Here is a 15747-nt window from a genome sequence, read left to right as displayed (position 1 = left end):
AATGCATCTGGGGTAGGGCCCAGGCATTCTATTTTTCCTTAACTGTGTTTTATAAAAACTTTCAAAAAGAGAATAATAAACTGAAACTTCTAGGTGCCCATGACATAACTTCAATAATTACCAACAGTTTGCCAATCTTCTATCATTATTCCCTCCTAGAGTATTTTAAAGTAAATCCCAAATATCATATCATTTTACCCATAAATACTCCAGTGTCATTTAGTTTGTTTAAAAAGGTTCTCAGTTGAATCTAACATGCAGTCAGTACTGAGAAAACTGATCTATGGTATTAACTGTTACTTTCAATTTTCAGCCACCTGCAAATTTGATAAACATTTTTTTCTTATATTAGATTAATAATAATATGAACAAGTAGGCTGAGTGTTGGAGGAAGGGACGCTATAAAATAGCCAAAGCTTGGTACTCATTATCAATGTGCTAGTTTAGTACACTTTCATTTGACAAGTGGCTTTTTCTGCCTGTACACTAGATTGAGGACATTGTGTAAGGCAACACTGCTCCAGCTGCAGAAGTTATTAAAATGCACTTCCTAATACAAAGAACATTTAATTTCCATTCTAAGTAAAACACTCAATTATCAACTTTGGCCATAGAAATGACTGTTGAAACTTTATAATGGATTCTGTATCTTGTCTTCAGTTGCCAGGTTTACAAAGTCAAACAAGTACACCTTTACTGAATTTTTTATAATCTCAGGTTCATTAAATGTTGATGAACAAACTAATTGGTAAACTTAGTAGGAAATACATTCAAATAGGAGAAAGTAATGTTCTCAGTAAAGGCCATAGGTCTTCCTCTTTCTACTGCTTTTGCTGCCAGTTCTAAGTCCTTAAAACAAGATTGTGAACTCTTCTTTTACAGTAATCCAACAGACATAGTTGACATTTTGAAAGCTGTCAACTTTACACTAAAAGCTTTAGAAAAGTTAATAAAAATAATTATCTTGCCTTATTTTCCCTCTCCTTGCATTTTTTACAGACATTTACTTGAAAACTAGATATACATAAGCACTCATTTCCTTCCCTAACTGAAAATAAAGCTTTGTTTCATTAAAGGATTTAGAATTTTGTAAAGGTAAGTAACTGAGCATAAATGGCAGATTACAAAGTCATAGGGAAAAAAAGAATATAAGAACTATCCATTAAATACAGTTATACTTCTAAAGATTAAATCAGAGAAATATGAGAATTGTTACCATCTTTATTTACAGCACCTTAATACACTTCAAAACTTATGCATCAAGGCGCAAAAAGAATAACCCTCAGAAAATTAAAGAAAATAACAACATCTGAATTCCTAGGGGCAAAGCAAAAAGCAAGTGTGGCAGCAAATGGAAACTCATATATAGTACAGTATTTTAAAAACATTGTTTAGAAGATCTAAAGCTGGCTATGATTTTGGTCAGTTTAAAACAAGAGGGCAACTAATTTAAGGATAAAAATCAACAAATGTGATTACCTCTTGTTTTAAAAGTTCACTTTTTTATACTGGAGTGAAAGAAAAAACAAAACCATCTAGACTGAATTCAAAGGGCAGTGGAGACAAAAAACAACAAAGGTTTCATTCTCAAGTCCTTTTGATTTTCTATCTCCAGTTTTCCAGGTTTTCCTCTTCTATAGATGAAGGCATTGCTCTTCAACAGACCCGTCTGGTTACTAAGGGCAATATATCTTGAGTTTCCTATTTTCAGCCACAAATAAGTGAATCTGGAGTACTTTCTGTATCCCCAACAACTGCCATCTTTTGCTTCTGCACTAGCATATTATTCCTCTCTACCAAGCCACATCCCAGATCTTGTTAGTGCTGAGAGAAGGCTGATTTAATTTTAAAAAACAATCCAAACTGGCTTTTGACAAGTTGCTCCACAGATGTCATGCTGGAATTCTGCCACCAAAATACCACCTATTGTTATTAATCACTGCTTTTAGGAAATCTTTGTATCATTTAACAGGAAATTAGATAAAGCATACTTTATACCAGATCTGGCCCTGGAAAATTGCTTTGGGAGTTTCAAATACTCGGCATGCATGACTATTCATAAGCCACTCACATCAGGCAGATATTATTACTGACTATCCCAATAATTATATATTTGCTTGCTTACTTATTATGTGTCTGTCCTACCAGATTATAAAGTCTGTGGGGGTATAAACTATTTTTGTTTTATTCACCACTGTATACCCAACACCCAAACCAGTAGCCGGCTACCACCCATTTCTCTGCTTCTTTTCTCAGTGAAATTCCTAGACAGAATTATGTATATTCAGTCTGTTTCAAATTATCGGCTTGGCTCATGTACTCTAGTCCCTCTGGTTTCTACTCATAGGTCACCTTAAGGAAGCATTCCTAAACCACAATTATCTAAACTACCAATCCTCTCCCCTCTCTATTACCATACCTTACTTGATTTTTTTTATAGCGTTTACTGCTACCAGCCATATATTAATTTGCCTCCCTCAACTAAAATGTTAGCCCCATGAAAACGGGGATTTTGTTTTGCTCACTGCTGTTATCTGTAGCACCTAAAACAGGGCTTGATTTTTAGAAGTCACTTGGTAATTATCTGTTGAGTGAATGCATCTTGTAATATCATATTTAGGATTCACTCTTATCTGCAGTGCTCATATAGCAGCAGCAAAAGAAGGAAAACTGGGCAGATTTTCTAACATAAAAGTAATATAAAATCCATGTCATAGCTGTACAGCAACATGGGAAACAGTATAGTCCCCTTTATTTTATTAATTTTTAGCTTATTTTACATCCATACTCCTTCCACAGCTGCCCACCAGAAGCATGGCCTTTCACCAGCTGAATGGTTATTTCTTCTTCAAGTATTATGTTTTGAAAAATATAACAAAGACAACTAGAGTTACACACACTCTTTGACACCACTCAGAAAGACAAGTGATGCTTGTATCTACAGAAGCACTGTCTGAGGACTTCTGGGTTTGGGGCAATAACAGATCAAAAAGAAATGCTGTCCTGCTATTTTAGTCTAAGTCCTGTTAAATATCACTGTTTTGATTTTGCAGTGTTATCACTGCATATTGTATAGATCATGGCATCCAGTCACATCACTTCATGGCAAATAGAGGGGGGAAGTGGAAACAGTGGCAGATTTCGTTTTCTTGGGGGCTCCAAAATCATTGGCTGCAGCCACAAAATTCAAAGATGCCTGCTCCATCAAAGAAAAGCTATGACAAACCTAGACAGCATATTAAAAAGCAGAGACATCACTTTGCCAACAAAGGTCCGTCTAGTCAAAGCTATTGCTCATCCAGTAGTCATGTATGGATGTGAGAGTAGGACTATAAAGAAGGCTGAGCACCAAAGGATTGATGCTTTCTAACTGTGTTGTTGGAGAAGACTCTTGAGAGTCCCTTGGACAACAAGGAAGTCAAACCAGTCAATCCTAAAGGAAATTAGTCACAAATATTCATTGGAAGGACTGATGCTGAAGCTCCAATACTCTGGCCACCTGATACGAAAAGGTGACTCACTGGAAAAGACCATGATGCTGAGAAAGACTGAAGGCAGGAGGAGAAGAGAGTGACACAGGGTGAGATGTTTGGATGACACCATTGGCTCAATGGACCTGAGTTTGAGCAAACTCCAGAAGATGGTGCAGGACAGGAAAGCCTGGCATGCTGCAGTCCATGGGGTTGCAAAGAGTTGGATATGACTGAGTGACTGAACAAAAACCACTCCAAATCAATTTCTATAAGTTGTTGTTCAGTCATCAAGTCATGCCTGACTCTTTGTGACTCTATGGACTACAGCATGCCAGGCTTCTCTGTCCTTCACCATCTCCCAGAGTTTGCTCAAACTCATGTCCATTGAACCAATGATGCCATCCAACCATCTCATTCTCTGTCGCCCCCTTCTCCTCCTGCACTCAATCTTTCTCAACATCACGGTCTTTTCCAGTGAATCAGCTCTTCATATCAGGTGGCCAAAGTATTGGAGCTTCAGCATCAGTCTTTCCAATGTGTATTCAGGGTTGATTTCCTTTAGGATTAACTGGTTTGATCTCCTGGCTATCCAAGGGACTCCCAAGAGTCTTCTCCAGCACCACAGTTCAGCACTAAGGGCTTCCCTCATAGCTCAGTTGGTAAAGAATCTGCCTGTAATGCAGGAGACCCTGGTTTGATTCCTGGGTCAGGAAGATCTGCTGGAGAAGGGATAGGCTAACCACTCCAGTATTCTTGGGCTTCCCTGGTGGCTCAGCTGGTAAAGAATCTGCCTGCAATGCAGGAGACCTGGGTTTGATCCCTGGGTTGAGAAGATCCCCTGGAGTAGGGAAAGGCTACCCACTCCAGTATTCTGGCCTGGAGAATTCCATGGACTATACAGCCCATGGGGTCGCAAAGAGTCAGATACCACTGAGTGACTTTCACTTTCAAGCCTTCTTTATGGTCCAACTCTTACATCTGTACATGACTACTAGAGAAACCATAGCTTTGACTATACAAACCTTTGTCGGATACAACATGGGAAAAGTAATTACCAGAAAAAAATGGTACAAATATAGATCTTTATTTGCTCTTCGGGTAAAGAAAATGGCACTAACAAAGACAGAAATATAGATCAATGGAACAACATAGAAAGCTCAGAGATAAATCCATATACCTATGGACACCTTATCTTTGATAAAGGAGGCAAAAATATACAATGGAGAAAAGACAATCTCTTTAACAAGTGGTGCTGGGAAAACTGGTCAACCACATGCAAAAGAATGAAACTAGAACACTTTCTAACACCATACACAAAGATAAACTCAAAATGGATTTAAGTTCTAAATGTAAGACTAGAAACTATAAAACTCTTAGAGGAAAACACAGGCAGAACACTCTCTGACATAAATCACAGCAAGATTCTCTAGGACCCACCTCCCAAAAGAAACTAAAGACGTATATATAGAAAACTATAAAACACTGGTAAAAGAAATCAAAGAGGACACTAATAGATGGAGAAATATACCATGTTCATAGATCAGAAGAATCAATAGAGTGAAAATGAGTATACTACCCAAAACAATCTATAGATTCAATGCAATCCCTATCAAGCTACCAATGGTATTTTTCACAGAGCTAGAACACATAATTTCACAATTTGTATGGAAATACAAAAAACCTCGAACAGCCAAGGCAATCTTGAGAAAGAAGAATGGAACTGGAGGAATCAACCTGCCTGACTTCAGGCTCTACTACAAAGCCACAGGCATCAAGACAGTACGGTACTGGCACAAAGAGAGAAATATAGATCAATGGAACAAAATAGAAAGCCCAGAGATAAATCCACACACCTATGGACACCTTATCTTTGACAAAGGAGGCAAGAATATACAAAGGAGAAAAGACAATCTATTTAACAAGTGGTGCTGGGAAAACTGGTCAACCACTTGTAAAAGAATGAAACTAGAACACTTTCTAACACCATACACAAAAATAAACTCAAAATGGAATAAAGATCTAAACGTAAGACCAGAAACTATAAAACTCCTAGAGGAGAACATAGGCAAAACACTCTCTGACATAAATCACAGCAGGATCCTCTATGACCCACCTCCCAGAATATTGGAAATAAAAGCAAAAACAAACAAATGGGACCTAATTAAAATTAAAAGCTTCTGCACAACAAAGGAAACTATAAGCAAGGTGAAAAGACAGCCTTCAGAATGGGAGAAAATAATAGGAAATGAAGCAAATGACAAACAACTAATCTCAAAAATATATAAGCAACTTATGCAGCTCAATTCCAGAAAAATAAATGACTGAATCAAAAAATGGGCCAAAGAACTAAATAGACATTTCTCCAAAGAAGACATACAGATGACTAACAAACACATGAAAGATGCTAACATCACTCATTATCAGAGAAATGCAAATCAAAACCACAGTGAGGTACCATTTCACGCCAGTCAGAATGGCTGTGATCCAAAAGTCTACAAGCAATAAATGCTGGAGAGGGTGTGGAGGAAAGGGAACCCTCTTACACTGTTTGTGGGAATGCAAACTAGTACAGCCTCTATGGAGAACAGTGTGGAGATTCCTTAAAAAACTGGAAATAGAACTGCCTTATGACCCAGCAATCCCACTGCTGGGCATACACACTGAAGAAACCAGAACTGAAAGAGACACGTGTACCCCAATGTTCATCGCAGCACTGTTTATAATATCCAGGACATGGAAGCAACCTAGATGTCCATCAGCAGATCAATGGATAAGAAAGCAGTGGTACATATACACAATGGAGTATTACTCAGCCATTAAAAAGAATACATCTGAGTCAGTTCTAATGAGTTGGATGAAACTGGAGCCTATCATACAGAGTGAAGTAAGCCAGAAAGAAAAACACGAATACAGTATATTAACACATATATATGGAATTTAGAAAGATGGTAACAATAACCCTGTATGTGAGACAGCAAAAGAGACACAGATGTATAGAACAGTCTTTTGGACTCTGTGGGAGAGGGAGAGGGTGGGATGACTTGGGAGAATGGCATTGAAACATGTATAATATAATATATGAAACGAATCTCCAGTCCAGGTTCGAGGCATGATACTGGATGCTTGGGGCTGGTGCACTGGGACAACCCAGAGGGATGGTACGGGGAGGGACGAGGGAGGGGGGTTCAGGATGGGGAACACGTGTATACCTGTGGCGAATTCATGTTGATGTATGGCAAAACCAATACAATATTGTAAAGTAATTAACCTCCAATTAAAATAAATAAATTTATATTAAAAAAACAAAAATAAACAAATGGGACCTTATTAAGCTCAAAAGCTTTTGCACAATGAAGGAAACTATAAGCAAGGTGAAAAGGCAGCCTTCAGAATGGGAGAAAATAATAGCAAACGAAGCAACTGACAAAGAATTAATGTTCAAAATATACAAGCAGTTCATGCAGCTCAATACCAGAAAATCGAAAAACCCAATCAAAAAGTGGGCCAAAGAACTAAACAGACATTTCTCCAAAGACATACAGATGGCTAATAAACACATGAAAAGATGCTCAATATCACTCATTGTTAGAGAAATACAAATCAAAACCACAATGAGGTATCATCACACACTGGTCAGAATGGCTGCCATCAAAAAGTCTACAAACAGTAAATGCAGGAGAGGGTGTGGAGAAAAGGGAACCCTCTTACACTGCTGGTGGGAATGCAAACTAGTACAGCCACTGTGCAGAACAGTGTGGAGATTCCTTAAAAAACTGGAAATAGAACTGCCATATGACCGAGCAATCCCACTGCTGGGCATACACACCGAGGAAACCAGAACTGAAAGAGACACATGTACCCCAATGTTCACTGCAGCACTGTTTACAGTAGCCAGGACATGGAAGCAACCTAGATGTCCATCAGCAGATGAATGGATAAGAAAGCTGTGGTACATATACACAATGGAGTATTACTCAGCTATAAAAAACAATGCATTTGAGTCAGTTCTAATGAGGTGGATGAAACTGGAGCCTATGATACAGAGTGAAGTAAGTCAGAAAGAGAAACACCAATACAGTATATTAATACATATATGTGGAGTTTAGAAAGATGGTAACAATGATCCTATATGCAAGGCAGCAAAAGAGACACAAGTGTAAAGAACAGATTTTTGGACTATGTGGAAGAAGGGGAGTGTGGGATGATTTGAGAGAATAGCACTGAAACATGTACATTACCATATGTGAAATAGATGGAGAGTGTAAGTTTGATGCATGAATCAGGGCACTCAAAGCCAGTGCTCCGGACAGCCTAGAGAGATGGAGTAGGGAGAGAGGGGGGTTCAGGATTGGGGGGCACATGTGCACTCGTGGGTGATTCATGTTGAAGTAAGGCAAAAAACACCACAATATTGTAAATAAATTATCCTCCAATTTAAATTTATTAATTAAAAAATGCCACTAAACAAATCATTCCTTTATCAACAGATAAATGAGTGTCAAATTTTTTATCAGTTTCTCATGTTTCAAAACGCAATTGACTCACATAACAGTGCCATGAGATACTGAAGATAAGTTCTGTTCCCAGTTTACACGTGACAAAGCTTTTATAAAACAATCACAACTAAACAGACAAATAAAAATATTAAAGAATCAGGAAAGATAAAGGAAATAGGGTTAATGGGGTACATGGAATCACCGGACTAGGTGGTGCATTCATGCATTTATGGATTTTGGCTTGTAGTTGACTTACTTAAAAGAAAAATCTCATGAGGGTAACCCCTGGGGAGGGCAAATCACACTGTGCTCACTTCCCTTTCTAGGACATTTTGATACAGGTGAAATTAAGTAAAAATTACCTTCAAAGATTTCTTTGGATGATATGACAAGAACAAACAGGTCTGTAGGTTTTGAAAAATGAAGGTTGGTCAGTGTCATCACTACTTAGTATTCTGTTTTCATTAGAACAAAATCTACTTGACATTAAATATTAATTTCCCACTTACATTATAAACCTCCAATATCTTAACCAAAAAAAAGAAAAGAAATCAACCTCTTTGCACACAATCCACATCATTATCACTTTAACTCTTGAGGATTGAGGATTCTTGACCCTAAGGTGAACTGGAGTGGTGGTTCCCAGGCTACGCTTAAGGGAGGAAAGATCCTAGCAGCAAGCAGGGGAGGAAAAAGGGCAAGAGAGCAGTATATTAACAGGTATGTGAAGAAAGGCCTGAAGCTCACAGGTATGCACTCAATAATCCTTCCGTTACTACCTAGAAAAAGTGATGACACCAACAATCCTTTATGTCTCAAAACCTCCTGCAAAGCTGTCCTTCATCATTCTATGAGATCTTTAAAGGCAACTGTTTACTGGATTTCACATGGATACACGTTCCAGGAAGGGAAGACGAGAGGGGAGCATACAGTGTGATTTGCCTCCCTAGGGGTTGCCCCATGGGATTTTTCTCTTTAATAAGCCAAAATGCTATTTATTAATTTACACTGTGGTGGGGCGGGGGCGGTGGACTGGGTGGGAGGGTTGATCTTTCCTTATGTAAAATGAAATGTCAAGGCCACTATTTAGCACCCAGGTCCCAGTAATGAGATATCTGGAAGGCCAAAATTTTATCAGCTGGTTCCTTTGTGAGTATGGAATGTAGGAATATTTTGCTAAGGAAAACTTGAGAACATTTTCAGAGTTGGGTCCTTGAGTTGGGAATAGGGAAAAGGGAGAGAAAAACCTTGTATTTTTGAGGGATGGTCATGAAGAACTTTTTTAAAGGCTACCTAATTGATTTTTATGTGTGTTTATTTATGATAACTCACATAGTGATTTATTAAGTTTATATAAATATCATAAAATGGGAAGCTCATTTCAAATATTATCATGTTCTAGTGTTTACAGATGGTTTAATTTCAAAGTAGTGGTGCCAAGATGCAAAAAGGGATAAGGAAACATCCTCCATTTTCATGTTTTATTTCTTAGTCTAATTCTACATCACAAAAAAGTAAGGTCTACTGAAGGAGACTGTCAGTCAACACACAAGAACCTGCTCACACTATTCAGATATGGAAAATTCAAGAGTAAAATACTGGGTCTTCCCTGGTTGTCCGGTGACTAAGACTCTGAGCTCCCAATGCAGGGAGCCAGGGTTCAAACCCTGGTCAAGGAACTAGATCCCACATGCTGCCACTAAGACCCAGTGCAGCCAAATAAATAAAAATTTTTAAAAAAGAGTAAAATACTCTCAACAAACCATCTAAATTAAAGCTTCCTAATTGGCAGACCTTCCTAGGTCCCATACTAGAGTACTTAATAGAATGTAGCCCCATAATTTCACTCATGTAGTAGCTACCATCTGACAAGCAAATTGTTGATTTGTGCTTAATAAGCCAAATATGCATAAATTATTTTTAATTACATCAAGCCAAGTGGTAAGTGCCAGAGAAAAGTCATTACCCTTATCATCCAGGAGGAACAAGGAATACTGCAAGGTAACTGCAAAAATCTAGAAGGGTGAATTACTTCTCTAAATGAAAATCACTTTATCTGAAAAATAATCTTATGTATAAACAATTTTTCACAAGATATTCTACCCTGCTGGGAACTAGGACAATTAAGTATGATACAATGGTAAGTAATCTTACCAAATGCTAAGATATCCACTAGAAGTGTTTCAGAAAATTTAGAAAAGGACTTCAGAATTCTAACTTCCAAGTTAGTCACCTGCTAAAACCATCCTAGGGTTCTCTATTGATCCAATTCCATTACTAGAATTTTTTTTAAAAGAGCCAACTAACTTCTCCAAATCCACAGCTAAATTCATTACATTGGTGGTGCTTATTGCCAATTATCACATGGCCAAGAAATGAAATCTTTAAAAAAAGTACAATATTAGCATCTCTAGGTGTTCATTTTCTTCATTAAAATAAAATGTATAAACAAAACTCTTAAAGGGGGAACATGTGGCACTGGATTTTAGCAAACAAAATGGACAAAGGCAAGCTTATACTGGCACAGAATCAATCTCCTATGAGAGTGAATCCAAATGTGTATTTGTGGTAAAGCACAGCAAAGCTGTTGGGTTCACAATTTTAAGAATACAGTAATTGAGCAGCCATGGAAATCAGCACACACTTTTGCTCTGGACCAAAAAGAACCAAATAAACCTTAAAAACAACTCCTTGCTCCATTCTGATCCATTTTAATTTACATGAAATATAATAGTGGTAGCTCTCATGTGGTAATTTCAACCATTCTACCACACCACAGATAAAGACAAATATGCTCAGATACGAACTGATCACAAAAATGGGGCTATATCTGTTCTCATCATACAGGTATGGCAGAAATCTTGGTTTATTTCTTCAGACAAACCCTCTCTTCTTTTACAGAGATGGGGCTAGAGTAAATGCGAATGGGTGGGAGACAGACAAGAAACTGGTGCAATTGATGCATGCTTTAAGAAAAAGCACGTGAAAGGAATTCCCTGGTGGTCCAGTGGTTATGACTCCCAGGCTCTCGATGCCAAGGGCCCTGGGTTCAATCCCTGGTCAAGAAACTAAAATCCCACAAGTCACGCGGCAACAAACAAACAAACAAACACTACAGCGTAAAATGAAAACCCAAATAAAACAAAGAGTGATTATATAAAGAAAATTTGCAACAAGTAAAAACATATTTACCACTACATAATAGTGATTTGATTCTCAAAAATCTGATTTACCTATTACTTTTCAGGAATACAGTAGTTGTAACAAAGTGACATAACAGGAGCAACAGAAAATTTCTGGTCAAATAAAATTATGGGGAAACAAAATTTTATGCTATAACACTGGGCTGGAAAATATATTTTAAATATATTCTGATCTGTTTTCAATGGACTCAAATGGGCAAATTACATCACTGGGTAATTATGAACACTGATTCTCAAATTTTAATCTGGAAAATATATAAATCTATTAAATGGAAAGACTCCTCTGCAAAATAACACTTCTAATTTTTGAAAATTATAAAGTGGCAAAACATGAAGTTTAATCAGGCAATTTTTGTGGTGGTATTTTCAAGAGGGCTCTTTTAGAAGCTGAATAGGACGAATAGGTCCTGCAAGATATTTTTTTAAATGTCCCATAGGACCTCAGAATTCTCACCACACTAGCCAGATCTTGAAAAAAAAGGAAATAATAGCACATGTTCATCACCATCTCAACAATACACATTGATTTGGTGCCTATAATCTTTCATTTCATCCTCTCAACTCTGAGGTAGACACCATTTAACAGAAGAAAAAAAGCAATGCCTTCAGTTATTCGGTTCTAATTACAATTTGCCTGGTTTAGCAGTTACAGGTCATAATTATAATTTGCCTGGTTTGCTGATTATTTCCCTCAAACCCGACCCTCTCCCACTTATCTCGATTATGATCACTTCAAAGACAGGGAACTGAATATCTTTGTATACTAGCATTCCATATGGCACACAGTAGGCTCTTAAGGTTGAATGAATGAAAGAATTTGTCGAACATCATTCAACAGGAGACTATGATGGGACTAACAAGCGGGTTTTGAGACACTTCCTTCTCATTCCATCTCACTGCTGAATTAATCCTGGACCATCACTTCAAGGCCACAATATCGAACTAGAAGTTGTCACGAAAATAAGCTCTGGTCTCTCCAGTGACCAAAAGTTTGCACCTGCCCAAGAAGGCTGGTCTCAAAGCAAAGTACCCAGACTAGACATAAATAGAGTTCTTGATTAGTAAATCAAAGAAGTGAAGGCAGGATGAATTAGGCGGGAAGAGAAACTTCCGTTAGTTCAATCGGTTTGCTTTACAACCTTGGCTCTGAAAGAAAGGGCAGCCAGCGCCAAACACTCAAGAGAGAAACGAGTACAATAGTTACTTTGGGAGGGGATCCCAGGGATCGAAAACTTGGAGACAAAGTGAAAAACGCTAAATGGGGAGGAATTAGCAATTCTGAGACCTACTCCTCACCTTCCCCCCGCACTCAGACTCTCTCCACCACCCCCCCCCCCCCCCGCTCAACCCCGACTCCCGAATCTCTCTTTTGACGCCGATCCCCTTAGATGTGATTGGAGTTCCTCCCTTTCTCCTCATCCGTCCTCCCACACAATTACCCCCCACCCCAACCCCCAGGATGGTGGCTAAAGATGGGGGAGGAGGGGAGGTTGTGGGAAAAAGTTTAGTGCACAACTGCGAACTGGCCCTGATCACTAGCCTGAAAGCGATCTGCCCACGTCTAACGCTTGTCACCAGCCCCCTCCCCCATGGGTACTCTGCCTCTGAAAGAGCCTCTCCTTTACCTCAGTTTCTTCCTTGGCTTCAGAAAGAACCCCCTGCTCCCTTTCGCCGTCCCACCCAAAGAGCTACTGCTGGTCCAGGGAGGCGTTCTTAGGACTCAGTGAGGGCGACGCAAAGGTGGTGGCAGGGGGAGAAGAATCCGAGTCCCACCCACCCCCACCCTCCCCGCCCAGGGCTGAGAACCAGGCGGCGGGCGGCGACGAGTAACTGTCCCTCACCTCCTTTAAGTACCAGCGAGGGTGGGGGTAACGGCCACCGCTTACCTGTGAGTCCCCCGCCGCCTTCCTCCCCGTAGCCCCGACGCCGCTGCAGCACGAAGTAGTCATTGGACCTTTCCATCATCCACAGCTTCAGCGCATTTTTCAGGAGCACTTCCTCGGGCTTCAGCCACATCGCGAAGAACTTTATGCCGCCCTGGAGCAGCCACCCAGATACCCTCCTCACCTCACCCCTCCACTCTTTTCCTCCCCTCTACTTCTCCTCCCACTAAATCTGCCTCAGGCGGCAGCCGCTCGAGTTCTGGTTTTCCACACTTCCCCCAACCCTCCCTTCTCTCCCACGTAGGCAGCGAGATTGCCAATTCCCTCCCACAGCGCTAACGCCCGACTGGGAAATAGTCCTGTTCCTTTCCCTTCTGGGAATTGTAGTTTGCTTCCCGCTTTTCTGTATTCAAGCACCTGGAGCACGGGACTACACTTCCCACAATCCATTGGGGTGAGAACTGGGTGCGCGTCCTTTCAAAGCAAGTCCAGGCACCAGTTAAGTGGCTTTTGCCAATCGAAAGTTTCAAGCGGTTTTTGGAGCGAATAAGTGAGGCCCGGGTAGAGAGGTGTTGTTTCATCTCATCCTTTTACAGCTGAGGGTGTTAAACTGTAGTAAATAGTTTCTGGAATTTGGGAGTAACGAACGGCCATTCTGGGAAGGAGCTGTAGCAGTAATTAACGTTTTGTTGTTGTTCAGTAGCTCAGTCGTGTCCAACTCTTTGCAACCCCATTGACTGTAGCCCACCAACCAGGCTCCTCTGTCCATGGAATTCTCCAGGCAAGAATACTGGAGTGGGTTGCCATTTCCTTCTCCAGAACTAACGTTTAATGAGCTCTTGCTGCTGCTGCTGCTGCTAAGTCGCTTCAGTCGTGTCCGACTCTGTGCGACCCCATAGACGGAAGCCCACCAGGCTCCCCCGTCGCTGGGATTCCCCAGGCAAGAACACTGGAGTGGGTTGCCATTTCCTGCTCCAATACATGAAAGTGAAAAGAGAAAGTGAAGTCGCTCAGTCCTGTCCGACTCTTAGCGACCCCATGGACTGCAGCCCACCAGGCTCCTCTGTCCATGGGATTTTCCAGGCAAGAGTACTGGAGTGGGTTGCCATTGCCTTCTCTTACCATGTACTAAAGCGATTTCACTTACAATGTCTGACATAATCCTTACAGAAGTCTCACAATGTATATCTCATTCCCCACTCTGTACATAAACAAATGTGCAGTCTGGAGTGACTTAGCCAGAGTTACACAGAAAGTGGAGCCTGATACTATTCATTGTCTGATTGAAAAATCTTTCTTGGATTTTCTGCCCATACAATAAAAATATAAAATCTCCAGAAACCATATAGTGTTTTTCACACCGTGTGCTCCTTCCTTCCCAGATTTGTTCTAAATATCGTAATCAGCCACAGAAAATGTCGTCCAACTTTTCTTTACTGGATATAATAATTTTTGAGCGATTTTTTTCTTCAGTTCTTAAAGAATCCCTTTCAGGGCAGCCTGTACCTTGTTAATGATATGCAGCTGCTTAAACACTTTGAAGTTGGTACTTTGTGAGACATCATTATGAGAAATTATTTGAGGGACATTTTTATTTACTGCTGTCACTAAGCCCACCAGAGTTAAAGAGGCTTCTCTGGTGGCTCAGACGGGAAAGAATCTGTCTGCAATGCAGGAGACCTGGATTCAATCCCTGGGTCTGGAATATCCTCTGGAGAAGAAAATGGCAACCCACTCCAGTATTCTTGCCTGGAGAATTCCATGGACAGAGGCTACAGTCCATGGGGTTGCAGAGTCAGATAAGACTGAGCGACTAACACACAACAACTGAAAGTGAAAACGTTTATAGGAAGGAAAGAGTTGAGAGGCAGCGTACAAAAAAAAGGGGGGGTCTCTTGGCAAGCTATATTGAGAATGAAGCCTCAAAAATATGACTTAAAAAAAAACGGGGTGGGGCACACTCAGATGCCAAGGAGCCATAAAACTCTGCCTCAGAGCAGCATCTGTGGCTTAACCCTCACAAAACGTGGGCCAGTTCAAAGAAAGCAGGTGTGTACTACAAGCAGGGAATTTTCTTGAAAGTGAAAAAAAGGCCAATTTGGGATTCTTTTTTTCTAAAATGCAGTTATTAGTCCCAAGGCAGCTTTTTGGAGGCGGGGGGCAGGGGTGGTCGGTGTGGGGGGAGTGGTGGCAGTGGACAGCAATCTTCCCAGAGCCGGAACTGCAATGTATCCTTGGGGAAAGCCATCCTAATTTGGATATGTATTAAGGAAGATAATTTCTTAAATCTTCCTGGTGAAAGATCAGTAAATGTGGCAAATAAAAAGAGATGTGAAGTATCCTTTATTTTTTACCTTTCCTTCCCCTTTTTACCTCCTCATCAAGCCACATTCTTTTCCAATACCCTTAAACTGTAAGAGTTGTGGCAAGGGCTGTGCAGAGCTGGATGATTCTTCTGTCTCTTTACTGGGCAACTCTATTCAGATAAACCCACATGCTCCCTGTTACAGAAGTGGACCCACTTTTGGCTTGAAGCAGGGCATTTAGAGAGCTCCCGCTGTAGTAAACATTTTGTTGATTATGTGAATAAAATAAAACACGTTTAAATTACTCCTGGAATATAACATTTTGTCTTGATCATCTACTGTATTTCAAGCCTTTGCAAATAGAAGTATTTTTCTTAAAATGACTT

General features: G+C 40.1%; 1 protein-coding gene across 1 annotated transcript in view; it reads right to left on the bottom strand.

Moving 5' to 3' along the window:
* The window catches only part of TBC1D8B (TBC1 domain family member 8B), a 72779-nt gene extending 59591 nt beyond the window's left edge, over positions 1–13188 (bottom strand). Inside the window, exon 1 of the mRNA XM_052663191.1 lies at positions 13059–13188. Within this exon, the coding sequence (XP_052519151.1) occupies positions 13059–13188 (130 nt within the window). The remainder of the gene's footprint in view (positions 1–13058) is intronic.
* Between the last annotated feature and the right edge of the window lie 2559 nt (positions 13189–15747).

This window comes from Budorcas taxicolor, chromosome X, assembly GCF_023091745.1.
Source record: "Budorcas taxicolor isolate Tak-1 chromosome X, Takin1.1, whole genome shotgun sequence".
Taxonomy (NCBI): domain Eukaryota; kingdom Metazoa; phylum Chordata; class Mammalia; order Artiodactyla; family Bovidae; genus Budorcas; species Budorcas taxicolor.
Note: the sequence above shows the minus strand (reverse complement) of the source record. Positions and strands in the feature narration are given on the sequence as shown.